Source organism: Leptonotus elevatus, chromosome 1 (genome assembly GCF_054856555.1).
Source record: "Leptonotus elevatus isolate MCC_2025b chromosome 1, RoL_Lele_1.0, whole genome shotgun sequence".
NCBI classification, from domain to species: domain Eukaryota; kingdom Metazoa; phylum Chordata; class Actinopteri; order Syngnathiformes; family Syngnathidae; genus Leptonotus; species Leptonotus elevatus.
In genome coordinates this window covers 45,589,909-45,617,752 of record NC_141239.1, presented here as the reverse complement: position 1 = coordinate 45,617,752, position 27,844 = coordinate 45,589,909, and the positions used below count along the sequence as shown (strand labels likewise).

Here is a 27,844-nt window from a genome sequence, read left to right as displayed (position 1 = left end):
AGTAGACTTCTACTTCTACCAGTCTTTTTAAACACAAATATTCTATACCTAAATAATTCTGTATATATGAAATGTTGCCATCCCATAACTTTTTTTTTTAAGTTGAATGTTCCCGCCCCTTACAAAATAAAAACAAAAAACAAATAAACAAATAAACAAATAAATAAATAAATAAATAAATAAATAAATAAATAAATACATAAACAAATAAATAAATAACTGTTTGGGAGTTGATACAAAAGTCAAATCGAAAATAAAGTTTTTGGACGTCTACTGCCCTCTCGCGATCATAGTGAAGAACAGCCACAAGTGCACGCACACGCACCCACACGCGCTTGTTGGCCATCCCGCATTGTGACGTTCATGTTGCTGCCGCACTCCCCCACTGCGTGCATCTGCTCTCTTATCTAATCTTTGCCTAAAATCACAGCGATAATCCCGTTTCCATCTGCCCCGAGAGAAAGAGACAGAGACAGAGACAGGAAACTGACATTGCCCTATAGCTGTGAACAATGATTGACGAAATGAAAAGAAAGAAAGGAAGGAAAACCAAGTAAAACATACATCTGACACGTGTAAAATAGCTGTTTAGTTTTTATTATACACAAGAATATTTCACATTATATATCCTTTGTACACTAAACATTTTCCAAATTGTTTGCATCTTAAAATATTTAAGATTGAATTATTTATACACTAGTTCTCATCACGTTTCAACACATTTCATTGAGATTGAGGAAAGCAACATTGGAATGGCCATAAACGCAGACAAAGAAGAAAGTGGATTAAAAACACACTGATACAACACTGAAAACTGAAAATCTTCACAGGAATAATCATTCATACCCCCCCCCCCCACCCAAAGAAAATTCCCTTGCAAAATTAAACAAACCCTTGTAAATAGTTAACATTCCAGCAGTGTATTAAGTCCCATCAAAATCACAATTTCAAATGAGATAATTGTCCTGAAAAAAAAAAAGACCAAATGTCAAAAACAAAAATGCCAAAATCGATTGCTGTGTGAGAACATGCAGAGTGCATCTTTTGTATGTGCGTTTTGTGTGTGTGCACGTAAACACGCCTCATGTCTTAGTCTCTTGGCTCCGTCTATGTGCTGGTACACAGAGCTCCCTGTGACTCCATTACCCAGCTGCCATTGCATCAGGATTGCCACTTTGGGAAATAAAAGCAACCTCACCCTCTTATAATCATTTGACGTCAAGTAGGCATTGGTGCCAAATTGTGCGCTAGCGCTTTCTCTGCACACTGCACTTTGTGTATGAGTGTGTTAAAAGGAGGGATGGCGGGGGAGTGCACGGCTGTGCTCATTATAACATGCTCACTGCACAACGTTTCAGCACCTGTACCCAACTGACACAACAACACACACTCACGAACCACTGATTTCAAAATGGCTGCCTTTCAGGAATGAGAGAAGACAAAACAAGGACGCGTGACGAAAAGAAGACAAAACACAACACGCATCGTGTTTGGACTATTTTGCGGCAGTTAGGTGACAACAGTTAACAGTACTTCACTCTTCACGTCAAATGAAGTGTGACCCATGAGCCTAGATGGGCATGACCTAGTTAGGTCAGACACGGGTGAGCTTCATCTCGACGCCACATGTGTCAAATGTGCAACAAATAAGCACATTTGTCCTCTGTGATTTTTTCAAAGTTGCATGATATCTATTTTATGGGGGGGGGGGGATCATTGTGTGCTTAAGTTTGTGTGTGGAGTTCATCACTATTCATCATGAACATTATTCTCATTTAAAACCGCGGACATGCATTCCCTGAAAAAAAGAAACAAGTGGCGCTTAAATATTCGATTGGAAATACAACACAAGGGAGACGCTTGCTGCGCTTCCTCCTCCAGATGGAAATGGACCAATCACAGCGAGCCGTGCATCGGGGAGGATGTCTGGGGGGATGAGATGAGCATGAAAATACTGGATGTGATTCTGTATATTGTCAAATCCGACACGGTAACTTTTGTAATTGTACAAAAGTTGTCTTCCCTTCCTGTTTTCATTCTTGATCTGGTTTTGTACACATTTGTATGAGGACAGTCTCTCTTCTATGTCATCTTCATCTCCTTGACCCCACTGCACTTGTATGAGTTGTATCCAGGCGGCTGCACGTACTCCTCAGATTTATCCCAGTCATTCACCCAGCCGGCCCCGCCTCCTCCGGACCCTCCGCCATTGGAACCGACCGCCTGTTGGCTCATGGCGCCGTACTGGCCGCCGCCGGCGCGGTAGAGTTCCTCCGTCTCGTTGGCCAGCTCGTCTTCGTCGATGATGCCGCACTTTTCCTGGCTGGTGTCTTCGATGTCGGCCCATGGCTGCTTTTCTCCCGACGCGAAGAGTCCTGAAAAGAAGAAAAAGGGGTTTGTCTCATTTGACATTTCAGAAGCTTTGTAAACAAAATGGACGGCAAGGTACTGAGAAGATTGCAATATTGCTTGGTGGCCACTTCTCAGTTCAACAGTTTTGTGGAAGGCCTTTTTTTCCCCACATATAAAAAGTCTACACACCCCTGTTCAAATGCCAGTTTTCTGTGGTATAAAAAAAAAGTGTGGAATCCCAGTGAAGGCTTACCATAGAAAACGACTCCTCCGTAGTGTACCAGGGCTGCTATAAGGAAGACGTACTGCCACTCGTCTCGCGTCTGAAATGAAGAGAAAATGCCGTTACAATTTGACCACTTTCTACCTAGCAATGCCGTTTCTTACCTTATGTTTGGTCATGGCTCCCACTATAAGAGGACACACCATTCCAGACAATGTTCCCACCCCGTTTGAGATGCCCATTAGAATGCTGGCGTATCGAGGCGCAATGTCCAAATGATTGACATTAAAACCTGAATGCGGCAACAACCAAAAATGACAAATACAATCATTTACACTGAGCGCATTGTCATATCTCTCGTACCTGAGATAGCAAAACCGCTAAAGCCAACGGCAAGCACCAGGAATGAGATGGCAACAACTTTTGTGTGAGAATATCCCACCACGAGTAGGAGGGTGGCCTCCATGCCAAAACCTGAAAACAGAGTTAACATTTCAACACTTAAACCTGATGATAATGTATTCATTGCATTGACATCACACTTTGCATTTAAATAGTTCACGTGTACACACACCAGGCACTTCATTAGGTACGCTCGCATGAATCAAACGATTCACTTTAAGAGCTGTATGAAAAATGTTGACTCATCAATGAGTGAGATGCCAATGCCGATACCGATTATTTTGAAGAGATTGATTATTTTTTAAATTACATTTGAGATTAATTGGTGAATCAGGTTTAAAAAAATCATTCTATCCAAGTTTCCATTCCTTTAGTATAAAAAACAGGACAGTATTTTTATTTTTTTATTTTATTTTTTTTAATTGGCAGTGCAGAAAATGCACTACAAAGTACGAGCCAATTTAAAGGTGAAGTTGTCTGTTTTATTGTGCTAACTAACATTGTTGCCACAAATATCAATAAAATACGTATTCAAGTTTTTCCAACTTAAATGACTGTTTTAGGGTGAAAAATACAAATTTTTCCAAGTGTGGTGTGTAAAAACATTGGCAGTTATTCAATCCAACTATGGTATTAAAGGTAGCCAAAAACAATACATTTTCATTCTAAAAATATATTCCATTATTGATGAAACTGTATTTTGAATGTGTATGCAGTGAATGCAAAATGCAAAAGTCACCTCCACAGTTCATGAGCTTCCTGACATTGGTGGTGGTCATCAGGTTGTGGGTTCGAAGGTAGTCGGCCAGCTGGCCTCCCACAGGAACGATTATGGTCATCACTAGATGGGGCAAAGCTGACACCATGCCCACCTGAAAAGTGGGCATATCGATCAACTTTCATCCACACTTTAAGTGAGAATCAACATTAATCATTACCATCCAGCCAGCCATTTTCTACCTCCCACAGGGGACACTCGGCCTAGACAGTTGCCAGTCAATCATACGTCAGTGTGTGACTCCCACTCCACTCAACCAACCATGCATGTTTTTGGAATGTGGAAGGAAGCCGTAGAAGAACACTCAAGCACACAAACTCTACATTAAATGGCCAAAACCGAGATTCAAACCCAGAACCTGTGGACTGTGAGGTAAGACGTGCTAGCCACATGGTCTGTAGTGCCGCCCACCTTGCTGATCTCAAAGCCAAAAACTTCTTCGAAGTAGGCCGGCTGGCTGATGAGCAGCAGGTAGAAGGTCCAACTCCTGCAGAAGTTGGCCACGATGATGGCGTAGACAGGCATGGAGGTGAAGAACTGCCTCCACGGCGTCTTAAATTTCTGCCACCAATGAGAACGAAATGTGAGCAGGATGCACTCATGACACTTGACATGAGATTGCATATATATATATGTATATATACATATATATATATATATATTAGGGGTGTGCCAAAAAATCAATTCTCATAAGAATCGCGATTCTCATTTAGTACGATTCAGAATCGATTCTAAATGTCCCAAAATCGATTTTATTTCATTTATATCATACTGTCTTCCCTTTGTTTGTGTGTGTCTTTATTGGTAGTGCTGCTCATGTTGTACCCGATTTGGCCACATAGGGTCAGTGTAGTTCCACGCAGTCTGCAACACTGTTAAGTTGTAGCCACATTAGAAAGTAGAAGGAAAAAGTCACGATCAAGTTATTCCAATAAAAGTTGTTTTTTTGCAGCGTGGAGCCGTTCTTTTGAGTGATAAAAGTGCCGCGGGTAACGCGCTAATTAGCATTAGCGAGTCAGACTGGAGTAGATCATTACGATTCCTTGCACATCTATAGATTGAAGCAAAAATCATTGTCAATCAAATCATTTTGAACCAAAAATCGCTCCCAATCGAAAATCGATTCTGAATCGAGTCGTGCACCCAAAAATCGGAATCGAATCGATGTGTGCTCACATGTAGTGGATTTGTACTGATAAAGATGCACCTGAAGTGGGTTGAGAAACGACGCTGAATCTCCGATTGCGTCTTCTATGTACTTCCTCTCTTCTGGTGTGATAGTGGGATGGGCAGCTGGACTCTCGTAGGACACCAGGAACCAGAACAAGTACCAGAATATCCCAAAACTGCCTGGGAAAGTCCAATAGTTTAAGAAGAAATGAAAATAATAGCATGTGTGTAGTACCAGAGGCTGGTTATGAATACGCACGGCTATGGGGATGCTCACCATAGACGTAGAATACAGAAGGCCACCCAGTGTATTGCACCAGTATCCCAGCTAAAGGCATGGCCACCACAGCCCCTGCATAGGATCCTACAAGTACAACAAATGATTTACACGACTTCACTATTTTGTGAACCCGCCACACCAGTAACAGATCAAATGTGTTGTCCTTTAATCCCATGGCCATCGAAACAGAATTCATAGGATACATTCCAGGTCTAATTGAGATACTACCTTACCACAAAAGGCGGTGGTGGCTAATCGACTTCTCTCAAGGGGGGGAGCCCACTTTGCCCAGATGCCGTGGCAGGCCGGGTAGGACACACCCTGCAGGACGCAAGCCAGTCAGGGAAGAGTGAGACATGCTCAATGCCCCGAGACGCGTCATCCGAGCATACCTCAACAAGGCCTTGACATATTCTGACCAGTATGACGCAGCTGTAATGGCAGCGAGCGGCAGATGGGATCAGCATGTTGAGGGTGGACGTGGCCACGATGGCAAAGCCAAACACTCTTGAACACGCAAGGACAAAACAGAGCTGCCTCAGAAGGTGCCGGGAACAATAAGGATTACGAGACTCAACTTTTCTTGTCATTGTCAGCACAACAAATTGTTTCAATTCCGCTCGTTGAGACGCTGCCGTGACGCAAATCACCTGTTGGCTGCAAACTTCTGACATATGAAACCGCCGGGGATCTGTGTGACGATGTAGCCCCAGAAGAAGGAGCCGTGGATCATGCCCACTGTCTCCGGATCCCAACTGAACTGTGCAGCCTGAGGAGAAGGAAGAATGACGGTGGCCACTCAAAAACAAGGACGCGCGGCACTCTTTCACTCTCGTGCTAATATGTTCACTTTTTGGTTTGATGCAAGTGCGAAAGTCTATATTTTAATGTGATAAAAGTCAACCTAAAAAAACCTTCCTGACAACAATATGTTCTATGCAGCCGCACTAGTCTAAATACAGTATTCTGGTCAATAGTGCGAGCAAAATCAATATCAGAAGGCGGCCATTTTGCCACTTGCTGTGGAGTGAAAATGACATCACAGTTAACACAGGTAACAACCAATACCGGCTCAGTTTCAGAAAACAGGTGAGCTGTGATTGGCTGTAGCCTGAGCAACTGTGATGCCATCTTCAATCGACAATAAGAGGCAAAATGGCCGCCCCCAGAGATGGATAAAGGCCTCGGGCTCACCTGTTTTCTGCGTTTGGTCAGTAAACTGAGCCATAATTGGTCGTTACCTACACCCCAGTAAAGGTGATGTCATCTTCAATCGAAAGCAAGTGGAAATATGTGTTTTTAAATGTATTAGGCTAATTGTACATACAAATAATAATGTTACCAAATTAATTCTGGACCAAACATTAAATTTTTACTGCTGAAAATGGTGCAGTGAGTCAAACCCCCCAAAATTTCTTGACAACAATATGTTCTATGCTGCCCCACTAGTCTAAATACGGTAATCTGTATAATATTGCGTTAGTGGAATGTGAGTTAAGCAGCAGTTTTGATCAATATTAGAAGGCGACCATTTTGCCACTTATTGTCAAGAGAAAATGACTTCACAGTTGCTCAGGTAACAACCAATCACAGCTCAGCTTAAAAAAACATGTGAGCTGCGATTGGTCGTTGCCTGAGCCCTGAGCAACTGTGATGTCATCGTCAGTCTACAGCAAGTGGCAAAATGGCCGCCCTCTGAGATGGATTAAAACGGCTGTATTTTGCTACATAACTCATATTCCACAAATGTAATATTAATCAGAATGTCATGTTTAAACAGCATATTATTGTCAAGACTTCCCATCGAAACATATTTAAGAGACAGTCGCGCAGCTCTCCATAAGCGAGTGAAGGCTGCTTGACACCCGAGCTCATTTCTAACCACCGATCCTGTATTGCTGCACACTTACCACCAGCACTTCCTTGTTGCCTTTGTAGACAGTGTGGTCGTTGACCATGCTGACAATGGCCACGCCCAGATTGCAGCGGATGCCAAAGGAGATGCAGAAGCCCAGGCCTGACAGGATGGCAATGATGTAGCGCCTGGGCATGCCAAAGCAGGTACAGTCCACCACGGGCAGCTCCTTCTCCTGCACCAGCTCGGGGCGGCCCTCGGCGGACAGCTCGATGGTTTCTCCATTGGGCTGCTGCTTGTCAATCAACCTGACAGGACAGGTGACCATTGCCAAAATATTAACGTGGGAACTTCACTCAACCCTTTGGCACATACAGGGTGATTGAAAAGTATATATTATTTGTCAATTAATTTCTCACTCTTTGTGTAATTTTTTTAAAACTCATTCGCTGCCATTGACGGCAATAGACGTCAAAAATTAATTTGAACTACTTCTATTAGTTTAACATTTTTTTCCATTTTTGTTAACAAGAGTATGAAAGCCTAGATTTTTTGGGTACATTTAGAACAGATATAAAATTTGTGATTCATCATGAGTTAACTAGTGAAGTTTTAATTTGTATTTTTTATTTGTAATAATCTTTTCTTTTCTTTTTAAAGAAAATATTATTAAAAAGTAGGGGCATCAGGCGATTAAATTTTTTAATCGTAATTAATCGCATGACTGCACAAGTTAACTCATGATTAATCACACATTTTATATCTGTTCTAATACAATAAAAACAATTCTAGGTATTCTTTTTTTCACTTTTGTTAACAAGAGTATGAAAACCTAGAAGAAAATGATTGTACATTTAGAACAGATATAAAATGTGTGATTAATTATGAGTTAACTAGTGAAGTCATGCGATTAATTACGCAAAAAAAAATTAATTGCCTGACGCCCCTAATTTTTAATCAGGCGATTAAATTTTTTTAAATTATAATTAATCGCGGGACTTCACTAGTTAATCTGTTCTAAATGTACAATAAAAAAATCTAGGTTTTCATACTCTTGATAACAAAAGTGGATTTTTTTTTAACTAATAGAAATAGTTTAAATGAATTTTTTACGTCTATAGCCGTCGATGGCAGTGAATGAGTTCATGTATACATTTGAAAATGAAATGCGGTGCCCAGAATTTCCGTCGAATCACATGACCTCGAGAAGAAAAGCCCACCGTTAGTTAGCAGACATCTGTGCACGACAACATACACGCACACCATATACTGCCGTTTTTTCTTTCTTTCGTGACTGCATGTTTTTGTGTCTGTGTGCAACCACACTTGTGTGTCACATGCACACTTTGCGTTGAGTTTGATCCAATTAGTCAGTGAGCTGGACTGTGATGTATAGAATCGAGCGCAATCATCACAAGGATGAGTTCATGTATTGGAGATTTGGCTTTTGTTTTGACACGGGAAGCAATAAATGGTCCAAAATGAATCATTCCTCTCGTGTTCTCAGCACTACCATGTGATTCGCACTCACACACACACACACACACAACATGGGGCAAGTCACATTCTGACACTGGTTCATTATTGATGCCTTTTTGGATGAGATAAATAATTCAGCATAGCTTTTTATACTGTAATGTGTCACTATGCATCTATCTGCCTGCATGGCTGTCTGTCCGTGTATCTGCAGTTAACTCCCTCCCCCAGCTCACTTATTGCAGGCTCAGCATCCCTTTTTTTTTTTCAATTTTATTTAATTTTTCTTACTGTATGTATAAATTAAGACATTACAAAAGTGTGAATCCTATACTTTTTAAAAGGAGTATTTTAGAAATTGTGGGAGATTATCTACATCTGCATCCTCCCTCCTCCTCGCTGGAGCTTTCCCTCGTAATCTGTCACAACATTGAGATTAGGATTATAAAAATGATTGACTTCCGGAAATGAATATGGAGTGGCAAAGTAGCACAGGGCGTGGTTTCCCTATGACGACATATAGTTGTATTATGGCCTCGGATTTATTCATTGGATTTCGGCTCTTGCTTTCAATTGCATTATTCAACATATGTACGAAGGTGTTTCCGCTTTGTGATGAGAGAACTGGCCTTGTAAACCAGAAGGGTTGCGGGTTCAATTCTAGGTAGGGCCTTATGGCTTTGTGGATTTCACTCAAAATCAATCTTGCGGATGATAATATATAAAGATAATATTATACATATTCAGTTATTTTGGAAAATGGAATGTGGAAAAAAACTTCAAATTCAACATCGCAATATCATACATTTCTGTTATATTCATTTTTTTGGTTTAGTGATTATTTAGTGTTACATTGAGCGTCTATTGTTATGCATTAGATCAATTTCATATTAGTCAGTATATTTATTAATGTGTAGTATTTATTTAGTAATTGAATATAAATTGTATGTATTTATGCAAGATAACAGCATATGTATGTATCAATGTTGTGCGAGTACAGATACCAGGTATCGGTGTCAGGCCAACACTCAGCCTTATTTCAAGGTTTTGGTACTTGCGACAGCAGCCGATACCAGTATCAATCACCCTCTTGTGGTCGTGTTACAAATCCCATTAAATTCATGCAATTGTAAGGAAAAATGCTATATGGGAACATATAAGCCTTTCTTTAAAATTATCTCTCATTGTTTGTATTTCGGGGGACATTTTATGTATCAAAAGTATTATCGGTACTTAGTATCGGTATTGGTGATTACTGAAGAGTTGAGTACTCATGAAAAAAGTGGTATCAAACATCCCTTATTAGCTCAATTCGTTTTATGGTATTAGTACTTAGTATCGGGAACTATTCGAGTACTCATACTAGTATTAGCCTGAAAAAAAGTGGCATTGAACATCCCTAGATCAATTCTATATAGTTAATCACATTTATCGGTTACAATTGTCATTATTATACCATCAGACCCACACTTGAAGTCTGTCCTAAGACGGTGTAAATATATTATTATGAACAAGCGATGAATCGTCCTGCTGCCTCGTCCTGCGCAAACGTGCCGATTGGCCTCCTGAAATCCGACTTAAGTGCAACGGAAGCATCCTCATTAGACGCTGAGACAGATTGCAGCCTGACACTTGCACATATGCTACCAGCTAACGAGGCTAGCCCACAGCCAAAACGACTCTTAATTACAGCTGCCTCACACTAAAGGATAATCGTGGCGTCACGTGCTTTGGAGATGTCCCAAAACAGCTCACGTATTTGCTTACTGTTTAGGAGTGAAATGGGAAACATTTGTCACATCTGTGTACAGCTTCCATAGTGTGAGAACAGCTGGACACTATGACACTCATGTACGCTGTAGGACTAAATATTGCACTTTACGTACCTTTTCCAAGGCTAAAGGACACAAGAATGCTCCTAAACTATTAACCCATTCACTGCCATTGACGGCTGTAAACGTCAAAAATTAATTTGAACTATTTCTATTAGTTTAACATTTTTTTTCCATTTTTGTTAACAAGAGTATGAAAACCTAGACACTTTTTAAAAAATAATCTTTTTTGTTTTTTTAAGAAAAGATTATCAAAAATTAGGGGCGTCAGGCGATTAAAATTTGTAATAGTAATTAATCGCATGACTTCAATAGTTAACTCACGATTAATGACACATTTGATATCTGTTCTAAATGTACAATAATTTTCTTCTAGGTTTTCATACTCTTGTTGACAAAAGTGAAAAAAACTAATAGAAATACTTCAAATTAATTTTTGACGTCTATAGCCGTCAATGGCAGTGAATGAGTTAAGGTGAAGGGTAGAAAAGCAGTAGCAAGTCAATCCATTCCAGCCTTTGTTATACTCACGTAGTCATGTTAGCAAAGAGACAGGAGCTGTGAGGAGCTCTCAGCTGGTAACAGCTAATGAGCAAGGTAGGAGGCCTCTGACCTCGGGTCCTTTGGAATAACATAATTACAATTGCAACAACAGTAAGAGCCGGGAGGGACTCGGCTCTCCACTCCAGCACCGGAGGTCTTTGCACGCTCACTTTGAAACTTGGATTCAACTTCTGAGGACGTCACGTGGTGCGACTGACGGTGGTGGCCATTGCAATTATAGAAAAACATAAAAAAAAGTTTAAAAAAATGCAAAATAACCAATTCAAAATCAATATTTGTCTAGTTGACGAATTAAATAAATAAAAAAATAAAATAAAAATAAAAAAGAGATATCAAATGTATTAATATGCAAATCACGACTTTGGTAGTCAAATTTGGCTGTAACAAGTTTTGCTCTGACCAACCAATCAGAGGATTGGAAAACCCTGATGTCATCAAGGTCAAGCAGGCTGGCCCTGTTAGGACGAATTTGACATCTGATTGCTATTATAGTTTAAATTTCATGGGCCAGCAATATTGATTCTAAATGATTACAATTTCTTGGAACAAACGTGAGAATTTAGATTGTAACTGAAGGCCAATGCTTCTGATAGTGTTTGAAGTGAAAAGGCCTTCCTGGCCATGAAAGCTCGCCGCAACTAAAATAAAAAAAATAATAATAAAAAAGAAAAGAAAAGATTGTATTTTCTAATACCGTACTGTAAAATTGTTACATATTGGTGCGTTTTAGTTGCCTGAAGAAAATTTGACGTCGACCATGACTCACATGTTGGCTGGTGACCTGTGACCTTTGTTCTCCTGTATATTAAATCATGAATTCACTGAGTGTTCTCTGTAATCCTCTCATAAGAGGATGATGGAGGGAGAGAGAGCGCCAGGAAGGCTGACAGCAAATATATTATATAACAGCAGACGCCTTCCTCATTAGTCGCCATGTGCCACAATTGATCAAGCATTGTTAACGATATAAAAATCCAACGCGTCGAGAAATTTATTTCTGGATTTTCCTTAGTTGTGAGATCTCTGGTGCTACTTCCGTGAGCCGTGCGCTCTCCCTGAAGTGAACAGATTGGGTCTCGGTGGGAATGTGTCACCCAGGGAGACACCCTCCCCGTCCTCATCCTGTCACACCGTGCAACCCCCCCCCCCCATCCTCTCTCATACACCCCGTGATACACATGTAGTTTTTCATACACTCTATTATCCGAATAATCTGGAAGTCAAAGTCGAAATCGTAATGCTTGATTATACACCCATCAGACACTTCATTAGGTACGCTTGCACCATCAGATGCCGCCCAAAAAACAACAACATTATTAACAATATATTCATGATGCCATTCTAAATAATGAAACAATAAAGCTCTTGCTTTGAATCTGATTAGATTGCATATGCAACTGATGTTGTGGCTCGCGAATACGTTCGCGTCTGCGTGTAATCTCCGTGTGTGCGTGCAGCCACTGTGCTTTTAATCTCCACATACAGGATGAGCATCACGTATATGAACAGCTAACAGATAGATAGATAGATAGATAGATAGATAGATAGATAGATAGATGGATGGATGTAAAAGGTGGTAAAAGATGGTAAAGTAAACTACAATTTCCCAAACGGCCGTTTGAACGTACTTCTTCCATACAGCCGTATGCTAACCTCGAAACAAGTGCATTTAAAATGAACTCCGAAAGCTCACGTAGCAAAGGTGAAAACGAAGGACATTTTGGTGATCATTCTAGTTAGTTTTAGGCAAGGCAGCTTTATTTATATAGTGCATTTCATACACAAGGTAACTCAATGGGCTTCGCATATTAAAAGTACAGCATTTAAAAGCATTTACAAACAAAACAGTTAGAGACATTTAAAAGCAAAAAAATATATATCATTTTATTAAGGCTTTAAAAGGCCTTAACTCATTCACTGCCATTGACGGCTATGAACGTCAAAAATTCATTTGAACTATTTCTATTCGTTTTTTCCACTTTTGTTAACAAGAGTATAAAAACCTAAAATATACATATATTAGAACAGATACAGAACAGATATAAAATTTGTGATTAATCGTGAGTTAACTAGTGAAGTCATGCGATTAATTACAATTTTAAAAAATTTAATCGCCTGACGAGATGATTATTAAAAATTAGGGGCGTCAGGCGATTACATTTTTTTATCGATTATATCTGTTCTAAATGTACAATTAAAAAAATATTCTAGGTTTTCATACTCTTGTTAACAAAAGTATAAAAAAAATTTAACTAATAGAATAGATTGTTTGACGTTTATAACCGTCAATGGCAGTGAATGAGTTAATAATAGGTAAGGAGTTGGAAAGGCATAGTTTTTAACCTGAAAACATTAAAAGCATCAACTTGGGACTCGCTTCACTTCTGCTGGCATCTTATTCCATTTGAATGCAACATAACGCCTAAATACTGCTTCACCATGTTTGTTTTGAAATCTGGGCTCCACTAAATAACCTGATTCTGACCGACCTCAGTGCTGTACCGGGTTTATATTCAATTAGTAATTCATTCATGAATTCAGGACCTAACATATTCAGTAATTTATAGACCAACATCAGGAATTCAAAGTCTACTCCACACCTGACATGGAGGCGGAGCCAGTGTAAAGGACCGAAGTAATATGCTCTGATAGCTTGTGTGGTGCTCTGATTGAGCTGCAGTTGTTTGATGCTCTTTTGATAGAGTCCAATAAGAAGACCGTTACAATCATCGAGTCTACTTTAGTTAGTTTTATAAATACAACATGTAGTTTCAGTTGGTTATCTTTAAAACGTTTTTTTTTTATTAACATGAAGAAAATGTTTTTTATTTTTTATTTTTGTTGTTTCAATAAAATGTTACGCTGTCTACCATCTGCTGGATATAGTGAAAAGTGGGATTCACACCTCTCCAAAGATTGTCATTTTAACGTGGGCAGCCTAAGGCACACCTGTGCAATGATCAAGCCACCTAATCTGTACCTTTGAGATGGAAGTATTATTATTATTATTATATTATTCAAAACGTGAAATTGCATTGTATTGTACTGAGAGAAGAGAAACTCGATTAGACTAAAGCATTGTCAAATCGTCGAGCCTAAAGAGCAGCAAAAATGATCAAACAATAATTAATACACCCCAGCATAATTTGAATATTTTATCACAACCACGATGGCACCGCGCCACTGCGCATCATAAATAAAATTGTAGCGCTCTAGCGGATGTAAAATGGATTAAAAATGGATTACCTGCTACTTTCTGCATTGCCTCGTGTGTTGCCGCAACTAACCTCTCCTTGCGGAAGCCGTCCACCGGCCGTTGGTGGAAACTTTGCAAATGTGGATGCAGTCAAAATGGTGATGGTTTATATCATGTGAAATTCTACTTGCCCCTGTTGTTTATGTCGAAAGTGTGAGGTGCGAGAGGAAAAGAGTACGTTTGACCTCGCAACGCTGCTGTTTGTGCTTACCTAGTGGAGTTTAATATAGAAACAGGAGATGCATTCTGATGGAGGAAATCTTTAAATAATAAATGAACTTCTGGCTGCTTTCACCACGGAGGGATCACGCTTTTGTCTGTGAGCTGGTGAGATTGCTCCAACTCAAGCAAGGCAGGCAGGGGGAGGCCCTCCGCCCAACACGCACACATAGACATACAGATGTGTGCCAGAGAGCGTGCGCACATATATTTGTCTTGCATGTTGCCCATTTGGGCCGAAAGGTACGCCTTCAATGTGCATGTCTGTTAATCTGCAAGCGTGATGGCATGGAAGTTGTCTCAATGGATGGACGGCGGGATGGATGAGGAGGGAGCGGCCGGAGGAAGTGACATGGGCTAGGGTGGCGCGAGTGGGAGGGGAGAGTTTAGGGATTTGCGTGGCTCAACATCTGGACTGAAAAACAGGCTATTTCAGGACGGGATTTATACATTTGCTCGCTACCTCAAATCCGGAGAGAACACAAGCTTAAAAAAAGGTTATTGCACGAGCCTCTATCACTTATTTTCATCTCTATTTTTGTATAAGTATGAATTGCAATGCAAATATTTCATGCATTCATATGGGTGTGGAACTACAATGATATACATATATTTTGTATTATTATTATTGACTTACATAATTGTTGTGTACAAAAATATCCACACACCTGTCAGCATTACTTTGCTTGGGTAGCCATTTAATTTGAAACCCTGCATTTGCATTTAATAAGAATCTTTTGTATGAGACTGTAATATCTTGCGTAAAAAACATGTTGGCATCAATGTTATATCAATGTGATATACCAATTGCATATATTTTCAGAACATTCATTTTGGATGACGTCTTAAAATGTTCACTGCTCACATAAAAAAAAAAAGCAATAACGAGCTAACGCCACTGACAAAAAGTAAATTGTTTACGCGTTTTTACACAAATAAAACATAAGGAGCATACTTTCGCCACTTTTATCGCCACTTGGTCGACATTACTGCTACTTAGTACGCGACATTGAGCCCCTTAGAACTTTTTGACGTTATCTGCACTTTTTCCCACGAGGTATGCACCATAACCTTCGTCCCATTTTTGTTGGGGGTGTTTAGTTGATTCGAAACCAACTTTTTCCGCCATCGGACTGCATACAATTCGCTCTCTCGCTCGGGATAATGTGCCGAAGTCTTGACATAGTGATTTACATAAATGTACAAAATAAAATAAAATACCTGTTAATTCTGCCCAGAGTTTTGGCCGCGACCGCCTTGAACCTGTCAGGTCGGACCTCCATCCTTCTTGCTGCTCGCAGCCGGCCCGTGTGCTCCTCTCTCGCGTGAACGCGCACAGAACACGCGCACACGCCCGACTGCTCGCTCTCGTGGCTCCGGACCAGGAGGATGGAGGCACCATGGTGGTATTGGATTTATTTATAGGTGGCAGACGTATTCACGCTTTGTACTGAATAGACAGACACGAGTGTAAAAACACTGGGAAAAGAAGAAAAACGGATTCAACCTCTTAAATTAAAAAAGAAAAACAAAAGTAAAACGTAAAAACGATTTTTTTTTTTACTGACATGCGTAGAATAACTGTTTGAAACACACCAAAATAGTTTTCCTCGTTCATTCATTTTCATAGTGCTCAAGCTACAAGCTAAATTCGGACCTTATATGGAGCCTATTACCTTATCTGTAATTTGTGTATTAACAAATATGATACACTTAAGCAATAAGTCAGTACAAAGTAACTGTAAATCCAATAGTGACATTGTCCAATAAAAGCACATTCCAGTGATTATTTTTTAAATTATTAAAAACAACACAAGCATTCATATTAAATCAATCAAATAAGTCAAGTTGCTGCCATTGAGATAGTTTAATCAAATCTATATCTATACAATCGGTAGATTTTTTCAGCATCACTGTCTACATGAAGTGAAATGTAACAAATACATACAAATATACAAATACAGGCTTATTTTTTTTTTCAATCAAGTTAAAACATATAACTTGTCATTCCCATATACTTTGTGAGGTTCTCCACTGACATGATCAAGAACTCAATCCAACTAAATCCAAAATGTTAAATAAAACATCCAAATGAGGATGCATCAAACTTATATTAACTTTCCTGAAATCGTCATTTACAACTCTTACTGGTCCTCACAAACACATTTGCATGCAAACATGGAGAAAATGACCTCATAATTATGTTTTTCCCCAGTATTCCCAATCACGGCACCAAGAGCCATTCTTGTGATACGAGAGATCATCAGGCGTGCAACAGGAATAGATCCAATTTAACTTAATTGCCCCATAAAGTACCCTTCATTTATTTATTTATGTTTTAGGATAAATGGATGGAAGTTCATCTATCTACGCCAGCGTCGGAGTGACAGGCGGATCAATTACAGATACATGCTCTTCCACGAGACTGCAGAAGGTACAATGAACTTGTGTATCCAACTTCTGACATTCATACGACAACATAATAGCTTTGTGTTCAACTGCACAGACCCAGATTTCACACTAATTGGTGAGTATATTGAGATCAGATCATCATTAGTCATATTTTGCATGACATGGATGTTTTCTTTGGTGGTGCCAGGAGGTCATTCCAATGCAAAACCAAATACCTGCCTTGGCTCAATAAAAGTTTGGAAACACTGCAGCATTTATTAACTGGCTGCTGTGACATTCAGGGCTCCATTTTCATGAAATCCTGCGCAATGTCATGTGTGGCGCCATTCTGCACTGAGGCGGGTTAGACCCGATTTGGTCATTTAGCAGACGAGTACAGGCCAGCGGAACTGAGAGAGGGAGGACGTCGCCGCTGTGTGAGTGGTCATTCTCTTTAAATGGGGCGTGCTAGTTGCACACTAGACTCGCAACCATGGTTGTTTTAATTAGCAAAAACTAATGAAATAATTTGAACAAAAATTGGAGAAAAAAAAACATTTGAAAAATGTAAATGTTTTTTTAAAAAAAAATTATGAACTCCAACTACATTTTATGTCTACAAAACTAACTATTGAGTAAATGTCCTTCATTTTCAACTTTGTCAATTAATTTAATCCATAACTCTTTGGGGTGATTTTGAATGTGATTTATTTCAGCACACAGCCCAGGTGTTAGCCGGAAGAAAGAACAGTCGACTGGCAGTTACGGACTTTTAACATTGTGTCGCCTCGAAGCAACGTCAACTCGCGGCAGCCAGCACAAAAGTGCCACCAGTTGACGTCGCTCATAGGTGACGAACTTGCGTGATTGTTTCGTGGTTGGCTCCCGTGCTCTCAGGCTGAAACGTGATGCTAGGTATCAAGTGATCAATTTATTTATTTTTGCTCATATATTAAAACTCATTTGCTCCCAAAAACGTATAAATATGTTCTTTTTTAATATTACCATACACCCAAAGACGTATATATACGTTCTTTGTTTTTGTTTTTATGCTAGAGCATATGCAGCCTTTGAACTGAAGAAAATGCTTGAAGCAATGGTAGTTATTACATAAATGGCCAGCAGGTGGCAGCAGAGTATAAGAGATCAATCAGGGCCATGTTGAATAAAATCTCTTTCTCCCACAGTTTTAAACAGACTTGAATAATTATGAAACTTAGCTATATTCTAATGCTAATTGCTGCAAAACTGATAACAGATAGAAATATACTTTTTTTCCTGATGAAAGAAGAGAGTCTAATCTTTCTTTTGGTAGGTTCCATGTTTTAATAGCAATAGAACACAATATTTTGTGGGCTTTGCAAAATTTGTCAAAATCCAGTAAAACATCCGGGAGTGAATGAGTTAAATAAATATTTATATTAAAAACAAACAGTAGAACTTGTTTTAACCATTCTCAAAAGGAATTCAAGCCACAAATTCACGTTAGAAGTTGGCAAACAAGAGATGGAAAGCAAGTGCATTCTACCTTTAAGACTTTAGGGTTATGATGTGTAAATATACAAGCAATATTAGGCACTAAACAAGTTGTACTTCAAAGTAAGGGAACCGTTATACAGTACCTTTATTTGATTTGTGGATGGCTGATTTAATTTTAATTTGACATTTTTTTTTAGATTTTTTAGTTTTATTTTTGTTTTTACAACACAATGATGCTTTAAAATCTTGCACACAATAAAAGCATTTTTTAAACCAACACTAAATCTAATAAAACTAACAAACCTGCTCTAAAAAACGAATTAAAACAAACAAAAAATTTAAACACAAAACTACAAATTAAATAAAAACTCTATATACAGCATACCAACTATATCTATACCACTGTTCAAATATTTATGAATAAATATGAATGTATCTATCTTGTGCCAGGCACTTAGATGTGGTCTGAGCAGACGTACGGTTTAGATGGACTTTCTGCCACCAAACTGTCACTTCACCAGGCACATCTCCAAGACCGTGCTCATGCTGCGCCGGCCCGCCTATTTTGGCGAAGACCGGTTGGTCTACCAAATTGGCAAACATGCGTGGCGAGCATTGCGCTGATACAAAAATCAGGTCTCTGTGTAATTTGGTGGCTAAATGTTCTAGTACTGTTATACAGAGAAGCCCTGGATTTTGAGGTTTGGCATTTGCGAATTGACTGATTTTGTGGGGAATTTATCCTCCCAAATTTGCTGAAAACTCACATCTTCGCTGCTGTTGTAACAGTATTGCTTCAGCGCCATCTGGTGGTATCTTGGTACTAAGTAATATTGACAAGGACTTTGCCACCATTTTGTGACATTTATATTCGTGGCAGGGTTCCGTCCCGAATCCCTTGTGATTCGTAGGGGCTCACTGTATTTATTTAAGAAACTAGCTTTGCCTTGCTAACAATGTAGCTTCCTGAGCTAAACAACTAATGTGTCTATTGCTGTCCTCCCTTCATCGTCCCGTTTCTCCTGCAGAAGTGTCTCGCTTCTTCACTCTCTGAGGACCTACACTTGAAACATTTTCCAAACATCCTCCACCGTGACGAGCCCCCACGTCCTCACACTCCCGTGTCCTGCTCCTCCTCCTCAACCTGCTCCTCCTCCTGTTGGGGCAAGAGGCGATAGTGCTCGCCGCCCACTGGCAGGAAGGTGGTCCTGGGACGGACGCCGTCTTCCTCGGGGGTAGCTGGATGAGAGTTGAAATCCAACTGTTCCACAGAGCTGCACTTGGTATACAAGTCGCGGTTGACCTCTTTGCTGTCGCCCTCCACGGATTCTGCGTGAAGCAGCCTGCGATGCTGCAGTGTTGAATAGATGTAACCGATGGGTACCGGCAGGCTGGCAAAGACTATGAGCAAGACGATCATAGCCAGAGCCCACCCCGGGTACTCCAGAGTAATCTCAGAGGCCTGTTCGGAGAACAACAGACAGCATATGATTCTGATGTGGTAATACATGTCTCCAACATGTGACCCCTCCAAATAAGATTGAAACTGTGTGCATTATCAACTAAAGTGCATACCGTGCTTTCATTCCAGGCAGTGTATGTTGGCCTTTTAAAGACCATTCTCAACAAACTGGCAGCCAGAAGTCCGATCATGGCCAGCAAGCACACATATTTCCAAAGATATTTGTACACCACCGGGGGGCGCCATTTGAGCATGTCTTCAATATCATCAAAGAAGCTGCAATAAAAGAGAACCCAACACATCCAGAATGGAGGATATTTTCCATGCACTCTATTACATTTCAAATTAGCAATGCACAAAATACAGACATATGCACTTTTTGTATAAATTACAGTTACTCTGTGACAACATTTAATTTTAGGTTGAGTGAAGGTGATTCTGAAATATCAAAAATGCCAAATACATACATACATATATATATATAAATTAACTCATGTTTTTGGGTAGTGGTTTTATTGAGATTCTCCTTGTAAAGTATTGTGTTTTATCACAGGAATATATATATATATAAATATAGTGGACCCGCCCACATAACTTGTGGTTTGGCACTCGCAGATTTAGATATTTGCGGACTTTTGTTTTTTAATAAAAGCAACAAAAAAACAAATGTTTACTTTTTATTTGTTATTACACACACAATAAAAAAAACAAAAAAACATGAACCCAAGAAAAAAGGGGTGGGGGGGCACTAAAATAAGTAAACAGGACAAAGTAAGAAAAACACAAACAACATTCAGCAGGGGAGAAGTTAGTTAAATTCATATTGTCTATACAAGTATATACATACGTACACAATCATTCTCTAAAAAATCAAATATAATAATAACCTATAAAAACATAATTCTAACAAAACAAAAAACAAAACAAATTTGAAACATATTTCATTCACCCCCCCTTTTTTTTTTTTTTAAATGTCCCCCCATTTTTTATGTAAAATGCATATTGAATTCTTATCAGTGTTTTAAAACAATAAGCATATAATGACAAAAACAAAAAGTATTCATTACTTACCGATCAGTGCCATAAATCCAGGAGACGCTGATGGTTTCAAAGATGACAACAATGACTAAAGGCAACGTGGCGGAGTAATCATCAAACATGGCCACAAAGTAGTTGCCTGAGCGCTGAGTGAACAGAAGTCCTAGCAGGAAGCCCACAGCACAGCTGCAGACTGAAAAACAAACGAGAGAAACACTGAGACCTGGACTGACCAAAAGATGCCAAATTTGCATTCAATTGGACTGGCGTACCAGTGAGTAAGGTGCGGTGGCGTTCCAGCAGCTTAAAATTGTCCATGAGAGGTGTGAGGATTCCCTGCATGGTCCCAAACATGGTGCTCATGCCCAGGTTGAGCAGCATGAGGAAGAACAGAGCGGACCAGAAGGGGCTGGCTGGGAACAGAGCCATCACCTCAGTGAACGCTATGAAAGCCAGTCCTGTCCCTTCCACTCCCTGAACACCGACATAAACAAACAGATGAAACATGACAACATTGGACTTTAGGGCTGGCAATCTTTGACTGTCTCACGATTCGATTCAGATTTTTGGGTCTGCGATTCGTTCAGAATCGTTTATCGATTCAAAATGATTTTAGATTTAAAATTATTTGATTGACAATGATTTCTGCTTCAATTTATAGATCTACAAAGAATTGTCATGATCTACACCAGTCGGACTCGCTAATGCTAATTAGCGCGCTACTTGTGGTACTTTTATCACTCAAAAGAACGACTATTCATGCAAAACGATTCAGGAATGTATACAGAGAAGCATCTTAACATCCTACACTGCAAAAAAAAAAAACTTTTATTGGAAGAACTTGATCATGACTTTTTGCTTCTATGTGGCTACAACTTAACCGTGTATCAGAACGAGCGGAACCACACTGCCCCTAAGTGCCCAAATCATGTACAACATGAACAGTGCTCCCAATAAAGGCACACACAAACAATGGCAAGACAGTATAAAATAATTGAAATAAAATGGATTTTGGGACATTTAAAATAGATTCTGAATCATACTAAATGAGAAACGCGATTCTAACGAGAATCGATTTTTTGGCACACCCCTATTGGACATATACACAACAAAGTTAGCAATATTCAGCTTTTGGGTGAAATTCCAGGATGAAGCTAAAATGCTCTACAACCTTTTTATGTAAACTGTGTTGTGAATTCAACATAAATAAATAAATATGTCAAATAAAAACAACTCCCAATTGCCACCATTAGAATGAGTGCATAAATTTCACGAAGGTGCGTAATTGACACAATTTAGTCGATGAGAGAAAATGTAGCCGCAAGGGGGCACAAGCCAGTGTCTTCCCGTTTGTGTCAGGAAAAGCATCCGACGTAAAAACTTTGGCCAAATCAAACATGCGAATCAAATATATGACTTCCATACCGGATTGGTCGAGGCCCGGGTTAAAAACGACCGCTGGTGCTGTTGACCTACAGGGTGCCGGTGGAAACTGGACTACTGTTGGTTGAAGGAGAGGAGGAAGGTGTGTTCGCAGGAAGAAAGAAAAGAGGAAAACCAAGAGTCTAGGACTGAGAGTAGGGACTTTGAATGATGGAACGATGACAGGAAAAGGTAGAGAGCTGGTTGACACGATGCAGAGGAGGAAGGTGGACATACTGTGTGCTCAGGAGACCAGGTGGAAAGGGAGCAAAGCTAGAAGTTTAGGAGCAGGGTTCAAGGTATTCTATCATGGTGTAGATAGGAAGAGAAATGGAGTAGGAGTTATCGTGAAGGAGGAGTTTGTTAGGAACGTCCCGCAGGTGAGAAGAGTGTCAGATAGAGTGATGAGCCTGAAGCTAGGAATCGAAGGTGTGATGATTAATGTTCTTAGTGGGTATGCGCCACAGGTAGGATGTGAGCTGGAGGAGAAGGAGAACTTTTGGCTGGACCTTGATGAAATGATGCAGACCACTTCCAGTTGCCAGTAGTGTGATGGGAAGATGGAAAGAGTACTTTGAAGAGTTGATGAATGAGGAAAATGAGAGAACGAAACGTAGAAGAGGTGACTGTTGTGGACCAGGAAGTAGCAAAGATTAGTAAGGACGAAGTGAGAGGGGCATTGAAGAGGACAAAGAGCGGAAAGGCACTCTGTCCTGATGATATACCTGTGGGGGGTATGGAAGTGTCTAGGAGAGGTAGCAGTAGAATTTCTGACTGGGTTGTTCAACAGGATCTTAGATAGTGAGAAGATGCCTGAGGAATGGAGAAGTGTGCTGGTGGTTTAACAACAAGGGAGACGTGCAGAATTGTGGCAACTACAGAGGACTAAAGCTAATGAGCCACACAATGAAGCTATGGAAAAGAGCAGTTGAAGCTGGACTGAGGGCAGAGGTGAACATTTGTGAGCAGCAGTATGGTTTCATGCCAAAAATAAAAAAATAATAATAATAAAAAACAGATGCAGTATTTGCTTTGAGGATGTTGATAGAGAAGTACAGAGAAGGTCATAATGAGCTGCATTGTGTCTTTGTGAGAAAGTTTATAATAAGGGTGCCCAGAGAGGAACTGTGGTTTTGTATGCGGAAGTCTGGAGTGGCAGAGAAGTATGTTCAAATGGTGCAGGACATGTATGAGGACCGTAAGACAGTGGTGAGGTGCGACGGAGGAGTTCAAAGTGGAGGTGGGACTACATACATCAGGGATCAGATCTGAGCCCCTTCTTGTTCGCTATGGTAATGGGCAGGATGACAGACGAGGTTAGAACAGAATCTCCATGGACTATGATGTTTGCGGATGACATTGTGATCTGTAGAGAGAGCAGGGAACAGGTGGAGGAGAAGATAGAGGCGTGGAGGTTTGCCCTGGAATGGGGGGAAATGAAGGTTAGCCGTAGCAAGGCGGAGTATCTGTGTGTGAATGGGAGGGACCCGAGTGGAAGAGTGAGGTTACAGGGAGAAGAGACCAACAAGGTGGAGAAGTTGAAGTATTTAGGGTCAACAGTCCAGAGCAATGGAGAGTGTGGAAAAGAAGTGACGAAGCGTGTGCAAGCAGGCTGGAACGGGTGGAGAAAAGTGTCAGGTGTGATGTGCGATAAAAGAGTTTCAGCTAAAATGAAAGGAAAGGTTTATAAAACTGTGGTGAGACCAGCGATGTTGTTTGGTTTGGAGACAGTGACACTGAGGAAAAGACAGGAGGCAGAGATGGAGGTGGCAGAGATGAAGATGATGAGGTTCTCTTTGGGAGTGACTAGGATGGATAGAATCAGGAATGAGTACATCAGAGGGACAGCACATGTTAAAAGCTTTGGAGATAAAGTCAGAGAGGCCAGACTGAGATGGTTTGGACATGTCCAGAGGAGAGATAGTCAGTATATTGGCAGAAGGATGCTGAGTTTCCAAATGCCAGGCAGGAGGTCTCGAGCATAGCTTGTGTTGGAAGAGGGAAACCTCCAAAACCTGCAGGACTGCGGCCCTCAAGGACCGGAGTTTGACACCTATGCTCTAGAGGAAGATCAAAGAGGAGGTTTATGGATGTTGTTAAAGAGGACATGAAGGTCATTGGTGTGAGAGCAGAGGATGCAGAGGACAGGGTTAGATGGAGGTAACTGATTCGCTGTGGCGACCCCTGAAAGGAAAAGCCGAAAGGAAAATAAAAAGCTGCCCCTTATATTACAGTGCGACATGCAGAAGGTGATAAATTAAAGATACAGTGTATTACTTAGTGACATCTAGTGGTGAACTAATAGAATGCAACATTTTTTAAGTATGCGCATTACAGTGCATGCCTCAGGCTGACCACATTCGCAGGCCTACTATTATTGTTTGGCATGAGAGAGCAAGCAGGAATTAACCAGAGCGGCCAACAAAAGCGGTTAGCGGGGGAAGGTAGTAAAAGCTAGCGAGAGCAAAGCAGATAGACACAAGCGGCGGTAGCCAAAAGCAATAGACTTTTTGCAGGCGCAAGCTGTGGAAGGTAAGCAGCAGCTATGACGACTAAGTTTGCCAAGTTCTCCTTTGGCTATCCATAGCAGAAAGATGGCGGCGAAACATGACAGCCTCCTGTAAGGTGAGACCTCTGTACTGTAATATAATTAGCGATTACTAGATCTACGATCGAAAATTGTACATTGATGAGATAGATTTTTTGGGGGGGCATATTATTGAAATCAACAGTTTTGTTTTAAATTAATTATTAGTTCACCCCTAGATGGCGCTAAATCCTACACACTGTCACTTTAAACTGGAAATGGCTCTCAAAAATAATCTTGCCAGGATTGACAGAAATGCCCTCAAAGAACCTAAGAATTTGCAAACTTTTGTTTTTGAAAAAAAGAAAGAAAAGGGGATTTGGAAGACAATGTTTCAATCGAGTACTGTAGTAATATTTGATCTGGTATAGTAGTCTCAATGCTGTATTGGAAAAAACATTTTGTTCCTTTGTGGTGGATATCAGCTTCCATATTTGGCCTCAAGCCTACCCAGCGAGTCCATCTATGGAAAGTGTACATTTCTAGATCAATGATCAACCCTGCATCTAAAGGCCGCTGTTTATTTAGTTTTCCTGCTCACTTGTCTAACACAGCTTGCTTCCGTCTTTCCTGGAAACTTTGGTCACGCAAAACACCTCCGTTTTCATCTTGCCGCACTGCACAGGGAATTTTACAGAGCCTTCAGGATTTCTGGGAACTGGGATTCCTTGATATTCTTGTCACTTCACCATCATTTTGTGAAGAATCCTCCCTCTTTAAAATGTCTTTTGTGCAAAGCGAACTGACTCCATATTTACTTCAGCCAAGAAGAGAGCGCTTCATGCGGGAATAACATTTCAATGTTGGCGTCCATCCAGATAAAGCTGTATATTCTGTATTTGTTGTTCACAAAAATAAGGTCTTTAAAATAAAATAAAAAATATTTTTCCTGCTCCTACCAGATGTTGCTCACCTTGTTCATCTCCTCCTCTGGATTGCAGTCGGTGACGTTGAGACCCAGCGTGGCGCCATAGTGGCTGTACCACTCTCTGTAGTCCGATACGGACACGGATGTTGGCTCGCTCATGTTGAACCTGGGCCAACCATGCTGGTCCTGTTTTTGGAGCCACATGCTGTTTAGAAGGCCAATGTTTCTGCAAATGAACAGACCTGACATAAGAATATACATAGATGCAATGTAGTAACTAATCCATTCAAACAGTACAACAAGTGGATTGTTAACACCTCAAAACTAACACTTTTTTAAAATCACTGCTACAGTAGTGATTTAATGACATGATTAAGTCTTTTGGGGAGGAGTCTATCTACTGGAATGAACTCTGGGCTTTGGTTGGGAAATAGAACACCTTAACATACTCATTCTTTTGTTGATGTCCAATAATTAGTGTCTGTGAAAAGCACTGTACAAATAAAGCTTGCTTGCTTGCAATCATTATTTTTGAGGACTTAGAACTATTGAGGTCTGTAATCTACTCAGAACTTTTGTAATCATCATTCATGTTTATTTGTAGTAATAATAATAATAATAATAATAATAATTAAGTAGTGACTTGACTTACATTTGATTTTTTGGTTTGGTTTGCAAGCAAAAATTTGAGAGACAATTGCAAGAGTGTGACACCAAACACCAAAAGATTGAAAATAAATCATAGTTGTGAATGTACGCTTTCACTGAAAATCAATTCAGATTTATTAAGAAGTAATAGTTTGTGAGATCAAATAAGAGGCTTCAAACTTCTTCTTTTTTTTTGGCAACTCCCAGTTGAGGTTTACCGCCACACAAAACTTTGTTTGTGTCGTATACTGTCCCATAGTGGCCAATGGCACATAGCAGAATGAGCACAGTATGGGGCTGAAACTGAAGAATTACATTTCCTTTCATTTCAATCAGGAAAGATCATTTGAGCGTTATGAGTAGCGAACATGATCATGAATTAAGCTTGTAAGCCAAGAGTTGATCTTTTCCTTTTGATTAATTTTATTTTATTTTATTTTATTATTCCCCCCCACAATGATGCAATCAAACTTATTGGACTTTGGTACATACTCAGCCACGCAGCCCTTGGCAATGTTTTTGGCCCGGAAACCCAGGATGACGAAAACAACGAGCGAGGCCAGGACAGACGTCATGAAGTTGATGCCCGAGACCAGCAGAGCGTCCCTGTGGCAGTTGTTTTGGACCGGATTGTAGGAGGAATACGCGATGACGGAGCCATAGCCCAGTCCCAAAGCAAAAAACACTTGAGTCGCAGCCTGCCGCCACACCTGCATGTTCCCCCAAATCTCCAGCTGAGAACAAACATGTGAGAAACTCAGTCTCGTTTGATCTAACACATCTTTTCACATGAAGAAATAGGTGCTTACTCTGGGATAAAACATGAACGTGATTCCCTCTATTGCTCCATCCAACATCAAGCCTCTGATGAGGAAAATGACGAGCACCACATAGGGAAAGACGGAGGAGAAGTACATCACCTGCAATTTGGAACAAGTAGAGCAGGAGAGAGAAAGAGGTCACTTGGCGGGAATATGGGAAGCAAGGCCTCGTGTTGAACTACTTCATTCAACAACCATAAATGATACTTCTCTGTATCTTTATGACAATTAAACACAACCAAAATGTGATTGATTTTCATATAAACTTTCTTATTGATGTTATCTTCGTTCACAAGCAGAGGACTGCTTACACTGTCAAAAGTCAAAAGTACACCGATATGGATCAAAAATGCACCGATACACTTTTTGAGTCAATTTAACCCAACTTTCGGACCCAATTTTGTGACCCAAGTAAAGGATCTGACCAATATTTATGAGTTGTATTATGATGAAAGACCCATTTCTTGACTCAAATATATATATATGTATATATAATGTTCACCTTTGCAGACGACTTGATGCCTTTAATCATCGCCAAGGAGACAATCGTCCATGCGGCTAGTAAGCAGCCCGTCGTGACGGAATTGAACTCTCCTGATTCCTCGATGGAATTGGAGATGTTCAGAGCTTTGCGAAACCAGAAATAGGACGTTGCTGAACTTTGTGCGCATTCTTTCACTGGAGATGAGAGCAGCAAAAGGCATTTAATGAATATGAGAAT

At 40.2% G+C, this 27,844-nt stretch overlaps 2 protein-coding genes across 5 annotated transcripts in view; both read right to left on the bottom strand.

Annotated features, from left to right (window-relative positions):
- Positions 1–581: 581 nt before the first annotated feature.
- On the bottom strand, positions 582–15,792 carry slc17a7a (solute carrier family 17 member 7a). Its single transcript, XM_086090613.1, has 13 exons — positions 15,629–15,792; positions 7,116–7,368; positions 5,856–5,974; positions 5,598–5,712; positions 5,439–5,526; positions 5,203–5,289; positions 4,963–5,105; positions 4,167–4,316; positions 3,717–3,849; positions 2,939–3,049; positions 2,740–2,867; positions 2,606–2,675; positions 582–2,375 (listed from the first exon to the last, which is right to left on the bottom strand). Exons 1-13 carry the CDS (start codon positions 15,688–15,690, stop codon positions 2,083–2,085), a joined length of 1,752 nt encoding a protein of 583 aa, XP_085946739.1. The 5' UTR covers positions 15,691–15,792; the 3' UTR covers positions 582–2,082.
- Positions 15,793–16,274: 482 nt separating this feature from the next.
- LOC147182462 (sodium-dependent neutral amino acid transporter B(0)AT2-like) overlaps positions 16,275–27,844 on the bottom strand; it is a 28,345-nt gene continuing 16,775 nt past the window's right edge. For all 4 annotated transcript variants that reach the window (XM_086090336.1, XM_086090344.1, XM_086090396.1 and 1 more), the window contains 8 exons: positions 27,626–27,801; positions 27,112–27,222; positions 26,795–27,036; positions 25,700–25,880; positions 21,050–21,251; positions 20,811–20,970; positions 19,853–20,015; positions 16,275–19,739 (listed from right to left, as the gene is read on the bottom strand). In XM_086090336.1, the coding sequence (XP_085946462.1) occupies positions 19,389–19,739; positions 19,853–20,015; positions 20,811–20,970; positions 21,050–21,251; positions 25,700–25,880; positions 26,795–27,036; positions 27,112–27,222; positions 27,626–27,801 (1,586 nt within the window). In that variant the 3' untranslated portion in view covers positions 16,275–19,388. The remainder of the gene's footprint in view (positions 19,740–19,852; positions 20,016–20,810; positions 20,971–21,049; positions 21,252–25,699; positions 25,881–26,794; positions 27,037–27,111; positions 27,223–27,625; positions 27,802–27,844) is intronic.